This window comes from Dipteris shenzhenensis, chromosome 6 (assembly GCF_047967505.1).
Source record: "Dipteris shenzhenensis isolate YYH24624 ecotype China chromosome 6, Dip_SZ_1.0, whole genome shotgun sequence".
NCBI classification, from domain to species: domain Eukaryota; kingdom Viridiplantae; phylum Streptophyta; class Polypodiopsida; order Gleicheniales; family Dipteridaceae; genus Dipteris; species Dipteris shenzhenensis.
Window position 1 is genome coordinate 1888188 of NC_141601.1, and position 13175 is coordinate 1901362.

General features: G+C 46.4%; 1 protein-coding gene across 1 annotated transcript in view; it reads right to left on the minus strand.

Moving 5' to 3' along the window:
* The window catches only part of LOC147900632 (dynein-1-alpha heavy chain, flagellar inner arm I1 complex-like), a 714561-nt gene that overhangs the window by 340857 nt on the left and 360529 nt on the right, over positions 1-13175 (minus strand). Inside the window, exons 27-28 of the mRNA XM_087375690.1 lie at positions 12199-12341; positions 4904-5192 (exon numbers count right to left, since the gene is read on the minus strand). Coding sequence (XP_087231816.1) covers positions 4904-5192; positions 12199-12341 — 432 coding nt within the window. The remainder of the gene's footprint in view (positions 1-4903; positions 5193-12198; positions 12342-13175) is intronic.

A 13175-nucleotide genomic window follows, 5' to 3' on the forward strand; every position in this document is an offset into this window, starting at 1 on the left:
AAGATTCCTAATGCAGATTTGGGTATCTCATTTTTAGGATGGAGTGTCATCTCCAATATGTGGTAGCAACCCTATCTCGTGTTAGTGATTTTTATAATACTATTACTAACAACAAGATATATACGCTTTACCAACACAGAGTTCAAGACTGCTCTCTATGCCATTCATAACGGCAAATGCCCTGGTTCCGATGGTCTTACTCCTCCTTTTTTTATAGACTTTTGGGATATGATAGGTGATCATATTACTTCAGCCCTGCAGGGCATTTGGGACTCGGGTGAGATGCCTGATTCACTGATTGAGGGACTCATACACCTTATCCCGAAAGGTGGCAACATGAATTTTGTATCCCATTGGAGACCCATCACTCTTTTGGGCACTCTATACAAAATTCTTGCCAAGGCGATCAGCATCCGATTGCAGCCCCTTCTTCCATACCTCATCCATGATACTCACACAGGCTTTGTGCATGGCAGGAGCATATTTAATAATATCTTTTCCTTTTGGGAAGCCATAGAGTGGGCTATGCAGAGCGGGCAGAGGCTGGCAGTTCTACTCCTAGACTTTGAGAAAGCCTATGACAGAGTAGATTGGGGTTTTCTTGAGGGCACTCTTCTATGATTTCGATTTTCAGATGCATGGATTAGAGGGGTGGCCTCCCTTTACAGATCAGCCCACAGCCAGGTCTTGATTGGAGGGATAAGGGGTGATAGGTTTCAGATTTCTAGATCAGTTCGTCAGGGATGCCCTTTAGCCCCCTTCCTCTTTCTTTTTGTGGCAGAAGCTATGAGTATCTTCCTTAGATCTCAGGCTGAGCTTTATGGGTTGAGATTGCCATTGAGACAAGAGCAAGAGCTTCTGGTCTGTGAGTTGGCTGATGACACTGCTATTTTTATTGAGGCCTCTTCGCAGTCACTTGATTCTTTCTGGACAGCCTTGGATATTTCTTGCTCAGCTGCAGGGGCACACATTAATTGGCATAAATCCTTTGGCTTTTGGATCAGTGATGAGGACACTCCAGGATGGGGAGTTGACATTGGCTTTTCCTGGATTCAGAGGGGTGTTCCTGTCATATATTTGGGATGCCAGGTAGGATTTGGCATCTCTCCATTATAGTAGTTTGCCCCAGTACTAGAAAGTATAAGAAAAAAGCTCCTTTTTTGGAGCTCAACCAAACTCGACCTTGCCTCTAGAGTTGTGGTAGTGAACCAGGTTCTCTTGGCCACTGCCTGGTTTGTGTGTTCTTGCTGGTGCCATTCTAGGGATTGCATCACTCAGCTAATTAGACCAGTTAGGAATTTTTTATGGAGTGGACTTGATGGCATGGCAGATGTTGCAGCGAGGGTGGCCTGGGAGACCATTATTCTCCCTACATGGGAAGGGGGCCTTAATATCATTGACCCGGACTTGCAGTGCAGGGCATTGCTTTGTAAGGTGGTGGTGAGGGGACTCATGCTTGGACAAGAACCTTGGAAGGATTTCTTTTTTGGACGCATTCAGGCTTGCACACCTACCTTGGGAGATGATTGGGTGGACAACCCTCACTGGATTTTTACTTCCGCCTCTCTTAGGTCTCCTGCCTCTCCTCTCATGACTGCCATCCTAAAAGCTTGGGGGAGCTTCAGGAACACTCTTCGAAGGGTTCCGCCCTCTACCCTTGAAGAGATTGATAGGCAGCCGATCATTTGGAATGATAGTATACTTGATGAGCATGGCAGGCCACTGGGCACTTCCCATTATATGCAGTGGTCTAGATGGGAGAGAGGCCCCGCCTACACAGTAGGCACTTGGAAGGCTTTTATCAGGCTACTACCTGAGGATCAGAGGCTACAGTCCGTGAGTCACCTCAGAGGGGTAGCACGGAGGATTCAACAGATAGATGCAGCCATCCCGGTGGAATGGACAAATGAAATGCCTATTACTTCCACCACTTGGATGGGAGCTTTTTCGAGGACAGCAGTTCCTCTACAAGTGAGATCTCGGGAAGGATGCTCTAGTCTTTGATGTTGGAGATGGAGGTATACTCTCTAGATCCACAGATGATATTCTTCTAGAGGTTGCCTTTCAGCCTGTTAGGATTGTTGGTTTTGTGGACCATGGAGCGGGCTTGCAGTGGTACTTAGACCCCGACCCTCTACTCTTGGCCCTGGGATCTCGTTTCACGGTTGGTAATGCCAAGAGATTTCAGCTGAGCAGTAGAGGCTCCAGAGCCCCCCATTGGGATAGCTTCTTCATCACCGCAGATTTGCGTAGGAATTTCTGGAGGAGGCTCTGGAAATCCCTCAAAAATAGAAAGATCACTCTTTTCTTTTGGCTTTCTATTCATGAAGGGATTGTAGTGAACCTGTTGAGATCACGATTTGGGGCTAATCCCACTTGCCCTCGCTGTCATTCTGCAGAGGAGTTAGTGTGACATTGCCTTTGGGACTGCAATCAAGCGAGAATTGTTTGGAAAGGAGTTGCTCGGATACTCAGCATTTTTCATACTTCCCCTTTCTTCATGACTTGGGGCTCGGTCGCATGGTTATCCCTTACCGGGCCCAAGGTGTTTTATGAGGGTGAGCCTTTTTCATGGGCACTCTCGATCCGTTGGCAAGTGATAGAGCCCTGCTCTCTTTAGGATGTACCACATATTCCTTTCAGAGCTTCACATTTCAGTGGACACCTCTTGGGAGATTTTGGCTAGCATTTCCTCTTGGCACATTTGGAGAGCTAGATGCACAGAGGCCTTGGATGACACCCAGATACACCCATCACAGGTGTTCACGGGTATTTGGAGTGACACGGTTCACACTTTGATAGCCATATGGGCTAGCATGCAGGGCCCCGCCTCTTCTAGGAGGACTGTATTTCTTCGAGTTTGGAGGGGTTCTCCCTTTTTCTCGGAGGTTGCTACCGGATTGAGATGGCACTATCAGCCCCAATCCTTTGTTTTTGGCTCTTGAGATTTTCATGCATTGCATGGTGTATCGCGTATTCCCGTATGGAGCTTGCTCTAACGGTTTTCTTTAATACTTAATAGAAGTCTCTTTTTTGCAAAAAAAAAAAAACAAGATACATGAGATCCTCAAAATATGGGGCTTCGTCCCCAGTTAGCAGTAGCCCTATAGAGGAGCAAAAAAGGCCTACAAATGCTTGGATTTAGGAGCACCTTGTTGCTGCAGCAAGGGACCATATGCATATTTTGCTAGATCAAGAGTATAGTATAAAGGAAGAGAGGGAACGGGCAAAAGGGAAAAATGGAAAATGTTTAAGGGAAAAATGGGAGAGGGAAAAGCACATGAGTTAGGGAAAAAGTACAAGGAAGACTAGAAACAAGAGGGATGGGGAAATAAGGAAGAGAAGAAGGGGAGAGGGGGTGGAAGGCGAACCCACAAGGGCTCAAGCTCTAAGTAGCCTTAGCTTCCCGAAGTCTGAAGGTCAGCCAACTATCTAGGAAGCCTGCAAGGGCGCCACCTGATTGTTTGGGGGTGGGAGGGGGGCTGTGAGAGGTCAAATGGGGAGTCCTAATCTACAAAAAGGCCTAGCTAGGTTCCCAAAATAGCCACACGCAGGTGAAAGGAGCCTGAGATGGGCAGCAAGAGAGACAAAGCACAAAAGGTCCCGTGAACAGCTCAGAGAAGGGCCGGCCTTTAGCTTAGGAGCTGGCAAAAAGAGTGGCAGAGGGACATGATAGGAAGAAAGAGTAGAAGGGAGCAAAAGGCATGACGTGCAGCAGGAGGTGAGATAGCAAAGATGACGGGGAGGAAGTTGAACCCCAAATAGGAGAGGAGAGGGAAGAGCAGGGAAGAGGGGGAGGACACATGTGCAAGTGGTGGGAAGGATCCCAGAGAAGGGCCAGCCTCTAGCCTAGGTGAAGGCACATGGTGGAGAGGGAGAGAGAGAAAGGGTGGGCTAGGAAGAGAGATAGTGATACTCAAAGAGAGAGAGAGACATAATGAAATGGAAATGAAGTGACAAGAGCAATGAACCAAAATGAAAATACTCACATGTAGCCCAAAGAGCTTGTAGGCTTGATACTTGATTGATGTGACAAGTGACAAGTACAGATCTTATATAGAGCACTCACCCACATATGAATACAATGCATATGGGATAACTCCCAATGTGAGACGTGGCATCCATAGGACACGCTAGACTAAAACTCACACTAGAACTCACTAGAACACACTATACTAACTCAACTTGACTTCATGTTCTAACACTAGGAGCTAGCAAAAAGGAGTAATAGAGGGACATGATAGGAAGAAAGAGTAGAAGGGAGCAAAAGGCATGACGTGCAGCAAGAGGTGGGATAGCGAAGATAACAGGGAGGAAGTTGAACCTCAAATAGGAGGGGAGAGGGAAGAGCAGGGCAAAGGGAAAGGACACATGTGGAAGGGGTGGGAAGAGAGGTGGTGGGAAGGAGCTAGCAAAAGTATAGCATTAGAAGAGACGATGTAATGCAGGAGCATGACATCCAAGACATATTTGAAGCCCAAGAAGATGGCCAAAAGCCCTTTGTTTGGAATGATATAGTTTATTTTTTTTCAAAAAAACAAGAATTACTTTCTCGCCTGTAACTTGACCTGTACTACTTTGAGAAATTTCTAGCTTTGAAGTCCCATTTTTTATAGTACCAGGCGCTCTTTAACAAAGTTTGATAATTCCTACTTTAGGTAGGAATCATGGCTGCTGATAAACCTTGTTTTCGTTAAATGTAGCATCCTTCATCAATATTTTATACTAAACAAAACGTTGTTACTACCCAGGTTTGGCTTTTTAGCCAGAAGTATTGAAAATAGTTAAATGCCACAAGACATAGATTCAAACAACCACTTCTGAGCTCTGAACAACAATGACAGAGGCCAAGCAAAGACCTGGGCAATTAGAACCACTAATATTATAGAACATTAGCTCGTACCTGCATCCAAATGTCAATCACTTCTCCCATGAGGCTAAGCTTCTTTTCCCAAAAATTTACATCATCCAGGAATGGATGAACAAACCGAGAGCTTGTCATGCTTTGCAAGTTGAGTGCCATATCCTCCAATACTAAAACCACTTGGTCAGTTGATTTCAGAACCCATCCTTTATCTTGTCCATCTTTAGAATACTTGCAAACCTCAAATTGTTGTTCCTTCCAAGTGTCTGTCATCTTCTTCAACTCCAACTCTATGTTCAGCTCCTTGGTAGCAGCATTGGTGATTTCACTGCATGATAAAACCAAGGGTTTTAAACATGAATTATTTCAGTCAAATTTGTGGAAAATGGGGTTTTATTGCTATGTTTGTTTGGGTGAAGAGAATCAAAACAGACACATTATTTGCTAGCAAATTTTTGCTCCTAGGTTCAGAATATAAACTGATGCAGGGAAGAAAATAAAATGACACGTCAATGGTTAGCATTGCTTAGAAAAGGATTATAAAGATAGAAAGCAACAAAACAGATACTATAATTTGATATTCTACATTGAAAGATGCAAGAGTGTCTGTACTATACCCATCCAATGAAATGTGCTGATGCTGTGATACTTAATGGATGTGGGAGATAAGGGTCGAGGGTCCCTGTGTAAAGCCTATGGGATGATAGACCTATATGTGGGAGATAAGGGTCGAGGGTCCCTGTGTAAAGCCCATGGGATGATAGACCTATATGTGTTTAGAAGCAAGGCTTAGGTATTTAGAAATGACAACATAAGTAAAACAATAATGGGAGCATGAGGCCGGACAGATAGGAGCACTATGCAGTAACAACCTAAGTAGGATTTAGTATCATTAGAAGTAGGAGGCAGCACTGATCCAATCAGCAGTGGAAGCATGAGGTAGTGCAATGGAAGTATGAAGTAGCAATGATACTAAAAGGGCATCTTTATTAGCTTCACGTGAAGGGGGAGATTGTCCTAAACAAAGACCAAAAAAAGGAGCCCCAAAGCTTGGCCAAGGGCTATGCCAACGCAATCCCTAGCTCAGCTCTGGGGGCTCCATCACACAAGTTTATTCTTGCTCATGGTGACATGAAGGTGATCCATAATTGGTGTGCGTAATGGTTATAAGGTGATCAATGATTTATTGGTTGTATTATTAAAAAATTTACTCTTGTGCATTATCCTTACTATCATATTAATTAGTTGTTCCTTGATCATTTTGTGTACAAAATGGATCAATCATATGGATAGCAAAAATTTAGTGAGTTGTAGAAAGTTGTTTCATAGGAAATTTGGTAGAAGGAGCTTCGTCGGTCCCCCAATTTCATTTCTTTTTTGTTCACTACACAAAATTCTTACTTTGAGGCTCAGGTAAAGATAGCAATAAGACCCTTAAGCTCACAAAAGTGCACGTTTTTAGTGTTCCTTTTCATGTTTTTCATTCACAACTCAAAAAATGATTGTAAAAATATGGAAAAGCTCGCATGCAAGATATCCCCTGATTAGAGGAGTCTCTGCACCCTATATGGGGATCTCTAGTCAGATGCTTATAGGTGGCCTTGAGGATGATTCAACGAGGCAACAAGCAGCCTGGTTTCTTTCGTGTAGGGTCTGGAGACCTACTTCAAGCACTCACTGAGAGAGACCTAGAGATGGACGAGAGTTTGCTGGATGGGATTCATTGGCAGATGATTAGTGTCGTGGGCCGATTGGGGAAGGAGTGGCACATTGATTCTCTCAGCATCCTAGAGCAGGATGCCCCCACATGGCGCCTCTGGCTTAGGGAAGGTGGGCCCCCTGAGGGAGGTTCAGTCGGGAATCCGAGAGAGTGGTTTTAGTCTTCCAGGATCGGCCTCACCGAGCAGGTGGACAAGGTGCCCTTCTTTTCCTATACCACTCGGATTGGCAGGAGGCCTCAGATGGACTCTTCAACATGGACCCCTTCGAGGGAGAAGCATTGGATGGCCTAGATTGTGCCCCAAGAGGTTTGTTCCACGTTTTGGACGCGCCTATGGTCCAGTTTGCGGCCGCAGAAGATCTCCTACTTTTTCTGGCTGGCCGCCCACGGAGGCTTGCCCACAGGCCCGTGGTTGGAGCACATGCATGTGGAGGACTGCTCTGCTGGAGTTCTGGAGACAATCCCAGTGTAGAGAGGATCTAGATGGGAGCCCTCACGCATGCAGAGCCTTCAGAGGGACTACACTGGGGTTTGGTGGCCTGGTTGACTGAGGGAAGTCACACGTTCCAGATTGATGAGGTCTCTCCAGCTACCAAATATAGGGTCAAAGCATTCAAAGGATAGAGCTCCATGAGGCGGCGGTCCCTTCTGATAGCCTGGATCCTCATTCCCCTCCAGAGGATAGAGTGTGGGAGGTAGTAGCCTGTATCACGTCGTGGAATATTTGGGTTGCTCGTTGTAGTCTGGTGATGGGTGGACATCCGGTTCCACCCTCGGCTACCTTGAGCTCCACCTGGGAGCGTGGGATCCCGGGCTTTAGGGCGACTGTCGCGAGGCGTGCATGTTTCTGCAAGGCTTGTCCTGCAGGAGTTTTCTACATATTCAATCCGTGAGGGATTTGTTGGTTGTATAGTCCCCCCACTTGGCTGTTAGCCCCAGTACCAGCGATTCCCTAGGCAGTGAGTTGGGTTTCTTTGGCTTTCTTCTTTCAACCTTTTTCGGTTTTTTCCATACTCAGCACCTTTGAGGATGCTGTTTTGTATGAAGTCTTTCAAGCATTAATAGAAGATTCCTTTCTTTGCAAAAAAAGCCCCTTTGAGTAAAGCCCAGTCCCCAACATAAAAACGGTCCAGGCGCTCCAGTGGCCCGTTATGTCTCCTCTGCCCAAAGGAAAAGTGTAGATTCCCTTCTACCCAAAGAAAAAGTGTATTAATAGAAGACGCGAGTAGATCCCCCTCTGAGGAAATCCCAATCCCCAACATAAAAATAGTCTAGGCGCTCCAGTAGCCCGTTATGTCTCCTCTGCCCAAAGGAAAAGTGTAGGCTGCCTGGAGTGTTGGTGAGCTCTGCCTCCCACTAGGGGTCACGGCCACTAATCGCAAACAAAACTGTTCCCAGGTACTCCTCTGCAGTCAGCATCTCAGAGAACGAGGTCCCTCCTTGTTTATCCTCCGCAAACTCGAGATTGTTGAAGTCACCTCCTACAATCCACGAGTCGACATCTGGGAGGCACTCGGTCAGCCGTCTCCAAAAGGTCGGCCGGTGCTGCCTGCATGCTGGTACGTATACGTTTCAGACCCCTATCATGAGAGTACATTTATCATGAGACCTCTCACATGAAGGCCCATTCACACTGGCCTGCCTATGATCATCATCCCACATAAAGGACCATCCGCACTACCGAGGGTGGTGTCGTCTCGCAATATCAGGAGGAAGTGGTGTAGTTTCGCAATATCGGCCATTGTGAACATATGCTCCTGGACCAATAGGAGGTCAATTGACCTACCTACCATTGCTCGCTGCTACAACTTCTGGCAAAGAATCGGATAGAGAAACTACTGCGACAGATCAAAGAGCAGCAGGAGGCAGCTAGACCACATGACATAGAGGCTGACCAGACACAACGGTCACAAATTCTACACATTTGAGTCAACTCCAGGACACAGCGGAGTAGGGGAGGAGGAGCTAGCTGATATGAGTGTAGCTTGGATCAACTGAGAGAGCCGACACGGTGCCATCGAGAGAGGGATGTAGAGACCATGCGCGAGATAGAGAGTGCCCAGAGCACATTCTATGACCTATCACAGCTTTCCTCAAGGGAGATCGATAGAGACGAGGGGTCACTTTGGAAATAGCCCAGAGAGTTTAGAGATCGAGGAGACAGTGTCCCCCCCCCCCCCCCCCCCCCCCCCAACAGTGCATGAGACAACTTGACAGACGGAGATACGAGATATTTTCACAGCTCGCCAAAGAGCCATCACTGTACCGGGCTTTGGTTTCTAAGTCCCAGCTCCATGTGACTTACTTGATTAGTTTGTACTTGACTGATTACTATCATTTTGATTTTTCTAGTATAGATTAGTACTCAGCAAGGGCCCTAGCGCGCCCTTTGCTCCAGCCCTCGGAGGCTTGTATGAGTCTACTTTTTTTTATGCACGTTGTCCCATAGGCCTGTGAGGCCTCCCACGAACGTTAATACATCATTCTTTCTTTTCTTTCTCAATCAGTAAAATGATATCAAAACGACTTAACCATCCACAACTCTTGTAATTCTCATGCAATATGAATATGAAAGATCACTCACAAGAATAGAAGTTTGTATCAAAATCAAAGATAGAGGGTTGCGTCTCCTGCTAGCTTGCTATTCCCCCTCCTTCCATTTGTCACACCTTCGCCTATCGCCTCTTCTCGCTCCACCCTTTGTCCCTTTGCTCCACACCCCCATGCCCTTGCCTTGGTTTCTCCCATTGCCTAGTCCGGTGTTTAGCCTCCTTGTGGCTCGCGCAGTAGCGCGAATGGCCGTTTTGCCCCTGCCATTGGATGTTCCCCCCCCCCCGCCTTTGGATTTGCGCCACCCATTCTACCCGACCTGCTGAGCCCACGGGGCTACTCGGTCGCCAGCCCACCACCTTTGAAAACGTAAGGGACTGGGGGAGCTTCGTGGCGGCTCTCATCCCCCCCCTTGCTGATCGTTCAGCTCCAAGGAAGGGAGGCAACCTCCCTTTTGGGCTTCTTCGTCTCTCGAACTAACAGTTCTGATTCTATAGCCCCGAAAGGGGGGTTCATTCAATGTGATTGGATCCCGCATGCATCCTTTTTGGGGTATGGAGTTTGCCTCCACAAGAGAGGAGAGGTGGAAGCCGGAGATGTTTGATGACATGATAGAGGAGCAGCTCTCTTGTATGATGGATGGGGCCGTATGGGCTATGTGGCTTGCCTATGGCTCGTCCGCTTTCTACTAGTTTGGTTTCACGCCAGAGAGAATGAGCTCAGGACTGCTGGTAGTAGGAGTGATCCGACTGCCACAGGAAGCAAAGATTCATCCAATGCAGCAACATTAGAGGCTACCGTAGTGTGAAGAGGCGTTTGGGGCAGATTTCGTCTTCATAATGCAACGGGATTGGAAGGTGGGGGCAGAGCCGGTGGCTACTTTGGTTCGTAGGCGCATGGACACAGACTACCCTCCCTCCAATCCCCCTTCAAAATTGCAAAAGTCCAAATTCTTAAAACAAGCTCCCACACATAGGTGAGCTTTGTTCTCTTCGGCATCTTCCTCATGAGCTTGACAGTGGTGAGTTGGAATGTGCATGGACTCCACGATCATGTGCGTAATCAGCCTCAATACTCCCTACCGGCGCATCTCCATCAGATAGATCCCAATGCAGATCTGGTCATGGAAATGGATCAGTCATGATAGTGGGCCGAAGCCACTCTCCTCCAGCTAGAAACAGTGGTAGCACCTCGGATCTCGTAGTAGGCTAGGCAAGTACAAAGAAAATACTCCTCTGTTTCAACTGCCCCCATTGCACATAGCATGTAGATCCTCTGCTCTCTAGATATACCTATAGCTCTCCCCAATCCCTGCCTTGATCCTCAATTGGTGGGATGAAACTCGTATCTATCCAATGGCAATCCTCAGTGCATGTGAGACACCTATGTCCTCAAGGTGTTGAGGTCTAATGATGAATCCCTCCTCAGGAAGTGGTCGCGGTAGAACTGGATCTTGGTGGCGAGCTCCTGGTGGTCCCCTCCCCAAGTCCGAGATGTACGGAGCTGGATGAAATCTAACCGCATGATACGGTTGATCTCATCTCCCAAAAGGGTGCTGCATACATGGCAGTCGACCGCACTGGCATATCAAAAAGCCAGCCTTTCATCGGTGGATTCTGGAAGTGTGCCTAGAAGCACTATCGCTCTAGCCAAGCAAAGCACTCCACCCCCATGTGAGTCGTGCAAGGATCATTTGGAAGGGGATTGCCAAGATTTTCAGTATGTTTGCTCCACTCCCTTCCTTTATGACCTGGGGCTCAGTAGCTTGGCTCTGTCTTTTCGGGCCTTAGGTCTTTTAAGAGAGACAGCTTTTTTTGGGCTCTCTCGATACGACAACATTTAGTTGAGTTGTGTTTTGTGGATGATGTTCCCTTCTCAGACTTCAAGCCTGGCCATGCATCTGTGGATTCTTTTTGGGAGATACTCACGAGTATTTCAACATGGCATATCTGGAGAGCCAAATGCACAAAGGCCTTGAATGGATCCTCCACCCTTCTCACACTTTGACCGCTATTTGGATAGATACTTCATACACAGATGTCCATTTGGACGAGCGTGCAAGGGACCTCACTAGCAGCTCTGCAAGGAGGGCTACATTCCTTAGGGAATGGAGGGGCTCCCCATTTTTCTCGAAGTCCATTGCAGGGTTGAGATGGCACTTTCAGCCTCAGCCTTGGTTTATTTCTTGTTCATTTTGAGGAGCTTTTTGTTTGCCCCTTATAGGGTCCGCACTGAGCTTGCTCTCACGGGGTTTTCTCATACTTAATTGAAGTCCTTTTCTCGGGAAAAAAAAGAGAGTAGAGGGCACAACCTCCATCTCTCCAAGGTCAACCAGGGAGAGAAGAGTTTCTTTGAGCCAAGAGCCACACCCTTCCCTCAATCAATGAGGGAAGAGAAAAGAACTGAAGTGGAAGGGGCTGCTTAGACAAAGGATAGATCTTGGGAGCGAATTTGAAGAAACTGCATCAATGGCGTTGTCCAAGGCTGGGGTCGAGGGCATCGTTGGTTGCAACTTGAGCATGCTCATGGGCATCACTAGTCACAACAGAACTAGGATGTCATTAGCCCCAATATGTGCAGGGTCCGAGGCAAGAGAAGAAGATGATGGTTCTCATGGTCAGTGAAAGAAATCAAGGATTGCTTGAATGGGGTCCATTTGACAATCGATAATGGGAGGCCGTCTGAAACATGAGATAGACTTTTGCATTATCTCACTTGGAGAACACTTTTATTCCATGGTTTTGATTATAGTTCACAAATGATACACCATGAAATAAGAAACATTGAAGAGTCAGAAATTGAGGCGACGAGCTACACGACTATAAATGATCCCAGAAGAGAGGCAACAAGCTGCATGCCTCCTTAAAATTGAACCCATGACTGCAGTAGGAACCCGCGATCTGGATGAGTTGAAGAAATGGACGACTCTCGAGCAGTGGACTGCATAAGTTTAATTTGCACACTTGGAGAACACCTTCATTCCATGTTTTTGACAAAAGTTCACAATGGATACACCGTGAAATACGAAACATTGAAACTCTTCTACATTTTCTCCATTCAATACCTTATGACACTTCCAAAGTTATGAAGCTCCATCCGAAACAAACTTGCCAATGTAAAAGATTTCTGGTCCATGTCAAAGCTCTTTCCTGTTTCCTTCATAAGTTTCTCCCAATGACGTGGGCGGAGTGCCTCACTCTTCAAATCCTGAAATATCCATACAATAAGCAATAACTAGTGAAAATATTGAAAATTGGTTAGTTGGAATCTTCAAAGCTTTTAGAATCTTTGGGAATTATAAAAATTTGAAGGCTATCAAAGTGGTGCATTATAAGGATTCCTCAATGGTATGAAGATTGCTTGGAAGAATACATCAAAGTTTTAAGAGTAAGACATCTAGAAACTGTCAACAAAATGTTATTCACACATTATATTATTCCATTCAAATAACACAAAAATTTATTGTTTGTATCAAAAGAAAAGGGAGTCTCAATGAGCCATTCTAGACATAAATTCAATAAAATTATCATCCATTCATTTAAATTATAGATGTTGAGACAAGACCATATCATGATTGTGTATGAAACCAAGCACGTGTCAATCCATCCTGCCCTAGGCGCCTCCAAAAGCAGGATCCTCATTGATGAAAGGTGCCTCCACCTGCCTACTCATAATTTGAGAGATCACTGTCGCGTATGGGCCCATATTGTCTCTTGCGCTCGAAGCACTTGGGGGGACTCCTCCTTAGACTGGAACAATGGCGGCAACCGGTAGGCATTTGTGGTCATCTCAAGGATCTCCTACGGGTTTAAGTGCAGCTGTCTAGATGGGTCAAAGGAGTTTCTGCGCTTTAGGTGGGGAGCTCTAGTTAGATGCTTATCGGAGGACACACTGGCGAGGCCTTTCCTCTCTCTTGCTTGGTCCGCCAAGGCAGCACATTAGTAAACACAAAAATGCTGCACTCAGCATCATACGACTGCTAGATAAGTAAAACACCCATAACATCGCCATGCTATCACTGTGTTAGGTTTCTTCCTTGAT